This window comes from Penaeus chinensis, chromosome 6 (genome assembly GCF_019202785.1).
Source record: "Penaeus chinensis breed Huanghai No. 1 chromosome 6, ASM1920278v2, whole genome shotgun sequence".
Lineage (NCBI taxonomy): Eukaryota > Metazoa > Arthropoda > Malacostraca > Decapoda > Penaeidae > Penaeus > Penaeus chinensis.
In genome coordinates this window covers 24,195,970-24,205,969 of record NC_061824.1, presented here as the reverse complement: position 1 = coordinate 24,205,969, position 10,000 = coordinate 24,195,970, and the positions used below count along the sequence as shown (strand labels likewise).

The window sequence follows — 10,000 nt, the reverse complement described above, 5'->3', positions numbered from 1 at the left end:
GGTTGTCAAAGCAGAAAGTGTGAGAAGTTTTGGGAGGGATCACGAAAAATCGGTTCCCATTTGGCTGGGCTAAATAGATTATTTAAGAATTTTGTAGAGATGGGGGTAGTAGAAGGACGGGGGCATGTGGAAGAGGGAGTAGTGTTGAGGGAAGTAGTGTTATGGGGAGGTGGACAATAAGGTTGTAAGGTAGTATAAGGGAGGATGGGGTAGTTGATGAAGAAGGTTGTGGGGGTATAGTTGTTGAAGTTGAGCATGTTGGGAGTAGAAATGTCTCCAGGGGTGTTGATTACGGTGGATACTGTACTAGTCGGCATTGAGGAGGGGGTATTAGTTGTAGTGTTCAGAGCCGTGGTCAAAGGAGAGCCTGGGGTCAGGGAATCGGGCGAGTTTGAATTGGTGGAGCTATTTGATGAAGAGTCAAGCCTCATTGCCTCTAATAATGGTATGGTTAGTGGTTAATGGTTAATGGTTATTCATTGTTGGCCATGATAAGCCTGGAGTATGTTGGGGAGAGAAACGGTCCACCCCTCAGGGTCGCTTGAGGGGTAAGGGCTAGACAACTAAAGCAGGGGAATACCGTGCCCATGGCTCCCTCAGGCCGTTCAGGACTGGCACAAAGTCAGCCTTTCATCATTTCAGCACGGCTCTCACACCTTAGGAAGTGGATAGTAGAAGGGGTTGGTGAAGGGACAGAAAGGAAAAAGTAGGAGGGGGAAAAAAAGACCATGCAAAATTTGTTGAGTCAAGGGCTGAGTCCCAAGGTTGGGGAGTTCCCCAGCATTGGGTCCCAGTCTCCGCCTCCTAAGCCCCCCCACGACAACAACGGGCAAGGGATTGGGGGGGCCCATTTTGTAAGTGGCCTCTGTAATAGTGAATCACAGCATAAAATCTTTAACCAGTTCTAGTTACTTCATCATTGTGATATCTTTACTAAAACACTCACAACACATATCACAAGCAGTGTGATGGAACATGTATGCCCTAATAATATAGGTAGCACAGAGAACTTCAAGAGCCAAGACAGAGGTCAGCATGGTATAACCCACAAAAGCCTAGCAGGGTACAAGGTCTGTGGTTTCATGGGATAGCTTCACTAACCTAATAAGTCATTCAGGTCAGTAAAGAACAATGTTTAGATATGGGCAATTTTAAGAGGCAACTTGAGCAGAAAATCCTCTATACTTCTAGAACGTTGCAACAGTGGCACAACCCTTAGATACTCCTTCATGTTGATATATTTGGTATTGTTGAGAAAGGGAATACAAACCATATAACATTCCAAAGTCAAAATTATTGAAATAGCATAAAACACACTAACAGGATTAGGTTCTTAACCAAAACTTTTATTGTGGAATTGGCACTGGGCACATGCACAGCCCACTACAGTTTGGCTTATCAATTTAGCTAAAACAGATGGCTTTACAAATGCTTACTAGGCTTACCTGATCTTACCTGTTTACCCTATTCCTTGACTTTTTGAGAGAAAAATAAGCTTATTACTATTACCATTGGCATTATTATTAATAATGCATTACTAATAATTTTGATAGCAGCAAAGCATAAAATCTAATTAAATGTGAGTGATAACCTGAAGCCTTCCTGTTACTAAAACACTGTCTTTGCCCAATCTACCAATATATACTGTAGACAGGTTAATAAAACTCACATGTTGCAAACAATGCATATATATATATTTCTCCAACAGAAGATTTTAACAGATTCAATATGGTCCATAAAAGAATGTAACTGAAAATAAGTAATATATCTTTCCATTATGTCATGCAAAGACCACAAAAAGCTGTCCACAACACCAGTATATAATTATCCCAGCAGTACAGATATAAGGTTCATTTAAGAGTTAATGTCAGTAGAACCTTACACTGAGTATTAAGGCTTCAGTGAAAATCACAGTCATTTACTTCTGTTCAAAAGATACATGTGCAAAAAGTAAGTACATTATACTTCCTTATACCATTGGCACTTCTGTTAGTCTTTTATATTTAGACTATATATCCTTGTCTTTCATAAAATATGTAAATTATGGTCCATTAACACTGAACTTAAAAGTATAACACAACATTCAATATGTATCTTTATTTTCATCAACAAGAAAAAAAACTGGATCAAAATATTTACCTTTTATTGAATGAAAACTCCACTTTCAGATAAAAGCAGATATGAATGCTTTCTCTTGTGTAAGTGTGCATGTGTATTTGTGTGTCTTGGAGGAGAAAATGAGAATCATCAGGGACATTATGTCTGTCAAATACAATGATCAGAGTATTGATTTTATTTGTTATGCAGCCTTTTATATATGTAAATTATAATCTCACAAATAGTTGGATCTTTAATTACCACTAATCTGTGGATAACTTGATTTCCTTCATTCACGACAAATGGGCACAAATACCATTTTGTTCATAAAAACTATTCCTCATAAAACCTGACTAAAACACATCTACTCACTGACCTCTAAATCACTATATCATGGGTAATAATGAAAATAATCAAAATAAAAAAGGTCAACTACAGGAAAAACTCCCTCATAATGTACTACTCTGCTCCTGCTTAGCACGCTTGTTCCCCTGAATTTCCTCCTTATTGCTGAGCTCTTCTAGCTGCAACCGTAAATTTTCTTTTGCTGCTCTCTTCTTAGCCGTCTTCTCCAGCATCTCATCGTAATCATCCGAAAACATAGCTACGAGTGCCCCATACAAGTGACGGAGTTTTGGTAGGTTCTTGAAAGCAACCTGGTGCAGGAGATTAAAAAAGTGTACAGATTTTTAAAAATTCTAAAACAAGATACCTCTAGAAAGGTAACTAAGAGGATTTGTAAGTGTGTAACATAATTTGAATAGTAAGACTACTACTTATACTTAGTCTTACAATACTCTGAATCTTATTCTGATTATCTACTTATATTTATGTATATATATATATATAAAAAAAAATCACATCACTTACTCTCATGTTGTCAAAAGCAATTCCTACTTTCTCTGGGAGATCATTTTCAAAAAGAGGCACTTTGGCATAACGCTGTGAAAAATGAGTGAGTAAAATGTTCTCTGCATTCATGTCTCGCCCAACCTGAAAATGTGAAACACTTTTAAGTTTACAATCACAAAGAGTGGAACTCTTAACTATGAATACTGGCATTCCTTTAATATTGTTCATAAGAAAGGTAATAATTTAATGAAAAAAATACTAAAAACACATGTGAAATGTCAGTAAAGATGGATGACAGAAAGAAAGGAGGAAGGAATACAGAGACAGTGTGGGCCTATAAGCACTAAAATCAATCAATCAATCATTCTATCTCTCTCAATGAGTTTATATTCAAGACATATTCAAGAGTCTCTGTATCCCTGTTAACTGTTCATGTCTCTCCTTATGGGTGACATGTTAAAATTAGATAACTGAATTAAGCTGAGATACCACATAGATGAAACAATATGTTATTCTTAACCTCTCCACAAATCACACACACTGAACATCATTTATTTGGTGTACTTAATGGGGTACACATCATGTCTTTTAAGAATGCTAAACTTGCTCTACAGGCATTCACCTCTTCAGAAGATTAAAGTTGATAATTTTCTACAGATATAATATACCTGGTGCCATGGACAACTTACTTTTCAAACAACACCTCCAGTACCACAACATCTTCATTCATTTGAAATAGAAATTATCATCATTTTAATAAAATTACCTGATGCACCTTACTTTATCAGCTTCTTGACACAAATCTAAATCAAGGTTCTCACCTGAATGGCTTGTGAAGTGGTTGAGTGTGTCTTTATCCTTGCATCGTCTTCAAGTTCGTCCTCCATGGTTGCCTCATGTATCAGCAAGTCACAATTCTGCCCTATAATTCGGAAGACCGTTCTCTCAAGCAGATATAGATAATAGCACTTCTCATTATATTTGTTGTATAAAGCATATAAAGAAAATAACTGTCAGTGTGTATAACATATTCTACTTCCCTAAAATAAAGCTAAAATAAATAAAGTAAAAGTACCTATGACTATGAAATTTATTAAAAAGAATTTTATTCTAAATAGAAACTTCATCAATATGTGCTTTATAATATTCCTAATTCCCCACTTGAAAAACTTGTTTTGAATAAATGAAATTATAAAAAACAAACTGCACTTACCAATCTCAACAAGACCAGAGCAAGGCATAGTGTCACCTGAATACACAAGCTTCCATCCATCAACATGAGTCCATGCCACTCCAAATGAGTTGGGGCAGTGAATCACATATGTCATGTCTATTTTCTTCATGTCTAGTTGTGAACATAGTTCCTCATACGGTTCTTTTTCTAATATAAAGTTCTGTGTTAAAAGTTTATGATTTGCAATTAAGGAAAAGTCTTGGAGTACTGGTTCAAAGTTAGCATGGAATGAAATGAGATATGCCAATATTTTCTGAGGCGCTAGGAGAGGCAGCTTGGGAATCTGCAGTTAAGAAGAGATATGAAAACATTAATTGTCAGAAACATACAACATCCACACAAATTTTGGAATTTTATCCAGTCTATCAAAAATACTGATATTTAATCACTCGTATAATTTCATATTTCCACTGTATTTATATCATAGTACATCCATTTTTATAGATATCTATCATGCTAACTTCAGTTATTCCTGCACGTTGAAAAGCCTTTCTTCTACCAAGGAGAATATTGATGAAACCAATATGATGGTCTGCATGCAAGTGGCTAACATACACAGCAGCAAGATTCTGAAGGGCTTTATCTGCTTCATTTAGTCCAAGTAACCTTACAAGCTGCCCATAAGTACCCTCACCACAGTCCAGTAACAGAGTCTTATCAACACTGAAAATTAAAGGCAAACACAAGAAATTTGTAAAGTGAATGTACATATACTTATACAATTTTCATTCATACAACAGTCTATGCAGGAATGCAGTTAATAACATAGCAACATCTTAACCAGCACTAACCTTATATTAACCAATATACCAGAGGTATTTCTTGTTTTGTTTGGTATACAAGATCCTGTTCCTAAGAAGATCACATCAGGATAATTCTGAGTTGCAGATTTTTTTTTGTGTTCTTTCAGACTTGTTGATTCTAGCTTTGCTTTTGCACTGAGTAGGGCTGGCTCAAACTTTTCTTCTTCATAACATTCTTTGACATATGATTGAGGTTTCAGCATAAGACGATTTGACCTGTGTATCGCAAGAATCATGGCCTCAATTATGTGAGTTGTACACTGCATAATATCTTTTCATTACCATCTTTTTTGCGGAACACTTTTGCCTTATATGTGATTCAATAAAAGGAATCAAAATACAATTACACAACACAAACACAAAAATAAAATGATACTTCATGCACAACAATCTCACACTGGATTACAATATTAACATTTTCTACTTATGCAGATGTTAGAGCAAAAATTTTTAAATGTAATCTTTTCATGAGTAAATATATAATTTCTTAGCAATACAACCAGTGCTTGACTCACCCATCTATTTTCTTCTTTGGTCTGATGTGGTACGTAAGAAGAGTGTGCGCTTGATGCGTTGGACCTACAATGTGTTTAGATGAGGAATTAGACTCAACATTCTCCTTTTCTGAAGATTTTTCATCATTGGAAAAAATAACATTTTCTGCCGTGTTGTCGCTATTTGATTCTTGCCGATCTTCCTCTGTGATGGGGATACTTTTGTCTTGCAAGAGAGGAAAAAGATCTTCACTAAGGTGATTTAGTTTATACTGGAGCCTGTGAACAGCTTCTGACCCCATACAGGAGCTAGCATCATTTGCAATAATGTGGTTTGTTGATGGAGAAAATCTTGACATCCACTCTTGGTAGCGTGGATTGGCCATGACGTGTGAGGGTGTGAAATGTACCACAACTTCTGCCAAATCACTGTCTGATGCTTCACTGGGTTGGTATTGCATAAATGTTGGACATTCAAGTAGGGAATCCAGGTAGGCATCTGTTGGTATCTCAATAACTGTTGAAAAAATATGTTACAATGAATATATGCATTATCAAATTGCTTTTACAATGTCAACAATATATTTGGTGGTGGTGGTACGGTAACAGAAATAGTAGAAATGATGATAATGAAGATAAAGATGAAGATGAAGATGATGATGATATCAATAATACGCATATTACTACTATTACTAATAATAATAATTATAAAAAATAACATTAACAATAACAACAATAATTATCACAGAATTCTCTAAAATATGATTTAAAAGTCCTCTACATCTACTGAGCCTGTTGGGGTAAGCTGTCCTACAGTTCCTTATGGAACACAATTGCATACTATAAGCTGAAGTTCAAGATTTTGTAATGAGAGAAAAAAATGGCAGGGTCTTCCTCATCAAAATACACAGCTTACCAATAAACACTGGGCCAGGATCATCAGGAGCTGTGACGTCCGCAGCACGCACAACCCTCCCATCTTCTAAAGTGACATCCTTGCCTCTCTTTAGTTCTCCAAGTAGGGGCCCTGGGGTTATGCCTGCCTTAACACATTTCTCTAGTAAAAGTGCACCAGCCTGTTAAAAAAAGGTAATTATGTGAGAAAACATTTTAATAAGGAATACTAAAAATGTCAATACTTTCTTCACATGTGGTACATAACCTTTTTTATCAGAAGTTTACCCTCAGTAATAACCATTTATGCAAGTGCAAACTCATAATGATTTTATTTGTTTATTTTGGTTTAAAATTACTTAGTAACAAAGTATTCACATACATATCACTATAAACCACAACAGTTAATTCAAACAAAATTTTAAATAAATCTATGAAAATCTGATCTTTTAGGCTACTCAAATATATCTTTCTAATACAACAAATGTGGCACACTCAATTTTGATCACTATTTTACCTTGGGTGGTGGTCTGCACACATAAGCTATGGAAAGATCTTTACAAAGTTTGCTTTCCTCTTGATTTTGTCTTCTCCTTGCAGGGTTTGCATTTGCACTTAAATACGGCCGCTTTTTTGCCCATGGTTTTTCATGTGCATAAAGATCTTCCACTGATTGTGAAGGAAAAATTATACATATATCAATGAACAATAAAGCCAGTGAATAAATGTCATAAACAAAACAGGCATTATAAACTTTATAACTTTAAGATAACATGTCAGTACATTAATAAATCAAAGGCAAAACTTATGAAAATTATAAAAATAACATATAACACTATAAACAACATGGAGAACGCTTACCATCCTCTTTTTCATTTGTGATATCGTCTATAGTTTCTTCACCTTCCTCAGATGAAGACTCGACCTTCTTGGCCCAGATAGGAACTGCCTGGATGCTTAGGGGATCATTGGACTCCCCAATCACTCCATCACCTTCTTTATAATGTTTGTATTTGATATTCAGGTCCCTGAACCTTATAAAATGACGGGTATCATAGTATAAGGATTCCTGCAATGGTAGAGTTCATGATGGGATGAGCTAATAAAAATCATTACTCTGAATATGCTTACATTTCATTTCTAAAGAACAGATAAAACAAAACTATAAAAATCAAATAATATAATCCTCTTCTGTAATAGTAAGAATGATAATAAAGAGTGGAATACTAATCATCATCATCATAAATGTAACAATAACAATAACAACACTGATGATAATGATAATGATAATGATAATGATAATGATGATAATAATAATAATAATAATAATAATAATATTTATAATAATAACAATAATAATAATAATAATAATAATAATAACAATAAAATTTTCAAGACCTAACCAGACCTTTCCATACTTTTAACTGTCAAAACAGGCTATCACCACAGAAAATCCTGGATGGGCAACTAGACCTAAACCCCCTAGAAAGAGCTTACAGAACAAGGATAGATAAGTATGGATTAAGGAATGAGCCCTAGTCTACATTGTGCATTTTTATCAAACTCATCATAATAAGTACCATTTACTCAGACTTCGACCTCTTGCAGAAAAATACATTGCATGTATAACATTTAGTCACTGATGTTTGCCAGTATGGGAGAAACCAGATTTACTGAAACACAAGCAAATATTGGATACATGAAATATATAGTGGAATCAGTGGTAACTTCACGAATATTAAAATTTTATTTGCAAAATCAATCTTGGTGTTATAGCCACTGATTAAGAGGATAAAACAAAATGGTGATTAATTAGGTGATTCTAATATGGTTTTGCTGCTTAAGCAGTATGACTGCTACAGATGGTGGATATATAGTGAGGGCCAATGGTGAAATCAGAAGAGCACAGAAGTATTGTGCCTTCTTGCAGACCATCAGAAGGCAGGGTATCTGTGGCATGAGTAAGACCTACCCTTTTACCGAGGAGAGATATAGGATCAGTTTAGAATGAAGGCAATTAAAATGTGAAAGGAATATTAGGATATTAAGATGGATTTTTAGCACTACCCTAATGAATAGGAAGAACTCCAATGAACTGAGACAATAGACTGAGATTCCTTGTCTAGAGGAAGTAATGAGGAGCTGATGACTTTGATGCTGTGGGCATGTGGAAGAAGCAGATGATAAACAAATTAAGAAGTGTGAAAACAAAGTTACATAAAAGTAAACTATATGACCTGATCTAATAGTTAAAGGAGTAAACTTACAATGGCTGAGGAACAGAAAACAGTGGAAATGGTTAACTCAACAAAAAAGTACTCAAGTACTTGTCCAACCTGCACAAGTTTGATGAATATGATAAGTATGAACCATAGTTATAACCATCATAGGAAAATGTGTTTAGACTAATAAAAAATACTGAAAGAATACAAAAAAGTACCATATGAAATTCTCATATACCATATTCAAGAGATATATGAGAAAAAAAAATGAAGATAAGGAAAGCATAACCAAGTGATTTTTGAAAATTTGATGAAAAGGATAGCTAAAGGTGATGAAAAATTCAATTATCTTTAATTAAAAAAAAAAAAAATCTCTTGATTCTTCTTTTATGTGCAATTTCAATACTCTTCATATACAGTATAAAATCTCTAGACATATAAAGGCAAGTAATCTTACCATAGATAGAAAATTAAATACAAAATAACTATTATTCTAATATGAATAGGTCTGGGTCTAAAACATGGATTCAAACATCCATCTTTAATTTGAAAGACTGATTAAAAATAATTCAGCATAAATCCACAAAAACTGGTGTGGTATATGTACAAAAAGGTATAAAGGAGAATGAATAAATGCATAATGCAAGATATGTAATTCTTTTACAATATTCATCTTCATCAAAAGTACATACATCTGATGCATTAATACTGAAAAGTTAATTACATACCAATTAATATAACATTATAAATTATTAATGTCCATTTGCACCTTTACTATATGAATTCACAAACAATACAGAAGTCAACATACAATGCCTGGAGGTCCATGAAGAGAGATCTCTGGAACTCCAGTGTCTTGAAGTGTTAGAAGGATTCCCGGCAGCCCACCAACATTACTCCAAGACTTGTGCGTGATCAAAATGTGCTCCATCATACTCAGCTTTACTCTATGTTCATAGGCAAGTCTCTGGGATCCTTCACCACAGTTAAACAAATACCTAGAAATAAAAGTTAAATCAAATATAAAATGTAGTTACACAATAAATAATAAATACATCACATGTACAAGGCAAGACTCAACTTAAGCCATATTTCCTTTTTTCAATTTTGTTCTGAATGTTCTATTAGCATTTACAGATAAAAACAAAAACAGTCTAACAATACATATTATACTATTTCATTTATTATAATTATTATTTTCTAAATTTTTTTGAGTGAATTTTCATTAACAAGAATAACTAGTTACTGATTAAAGAACTCTTAAAATGTATAGCTACAATCAGTACTTGAGCTTTTACTGCATTATTAAGCATTACCTTGCTTGCTCTGTGAAGACATAGAGAGACTTGGGAGCACCTGGAGCACCAGATCCTAAAACTTGCAGATAGACTGTAGAAGGTGGAT

General features: G+C 34.4%; 1 protein-coding gene across 6 annotated transcripts in view; it reads right to left on the bottom strand.

The window, feature by feature from the left end:
* Nucleotides 1-1,672: 1,672 nt before the first annotated feature.
* The window catches only part of LOC125026303 (ribonuclease Z, mitochondrial-like), a 17,322-nt gene continuing 8,994 nt past the window's right edge, over nucleotides 1,673-10,000 (bottom strand). For all 6 annotated transcript variants that reach the window (XM_047614641.1, XM_047614639.1, XM_047614643.1 and 3 more), the window contains 12 exons: nucleotides 9,913-10,000; nucleotides 9,408-9,594; nucleotides 7,236-7,443; nucleotides 6,892-7,043; nucleotides 6,397-6,556; nucleotides 5,502-5,997; nucleotides 4,975-5,202; nucleotides 4,645-4,846; nucleotides 4,163-4,466; nucleotides 3,771-3,871; nucleotides 2,968-3,090; nucleotides 1,673-2,753 (listed from right to left, as the gene is read on the bottom strand). The exon at nucleotides 9,913-10,000 is cut by the window's right edge and continues 58 nt beyond it. In XM_047614641.1, the coding sequence (XP_047470597.1) occupies nucleotides 2,547-2,753; nucleotides 2,968-3,090; nucleotides 3,771-3,871; nucleotides 4,163-4,466; nucleotides 4,645-4,846; nucleotides 4,975-5,202; nucleotides 5,502-5,997; nucleotides 6,397-6,556; nucleotides 6,892-7,043; nucleotides 7,236-7,443; nucleotides 9,408-9,594; nucleotides 9,913-10,000 (2,456 nt within the window). In that variant the 3' untranslated portion in view covers nucleotides 1,673-2,546. The remainder of the gene's footprint in view (nucleotides 2,754-2,967; nucleotides 3,091-3,770; nucleotides 3,872-4,162; nucleotides 4,467-4,644; nucleotides 4,847-4,974; nucleotides 5,203-5,501; nucleotides 5,998-6,396; nucleotides 6,557-6,891; nucleotides 7,044-7,235; nucleotides 7,444-9,407; nucleotides 9,595-9,912) is intronic.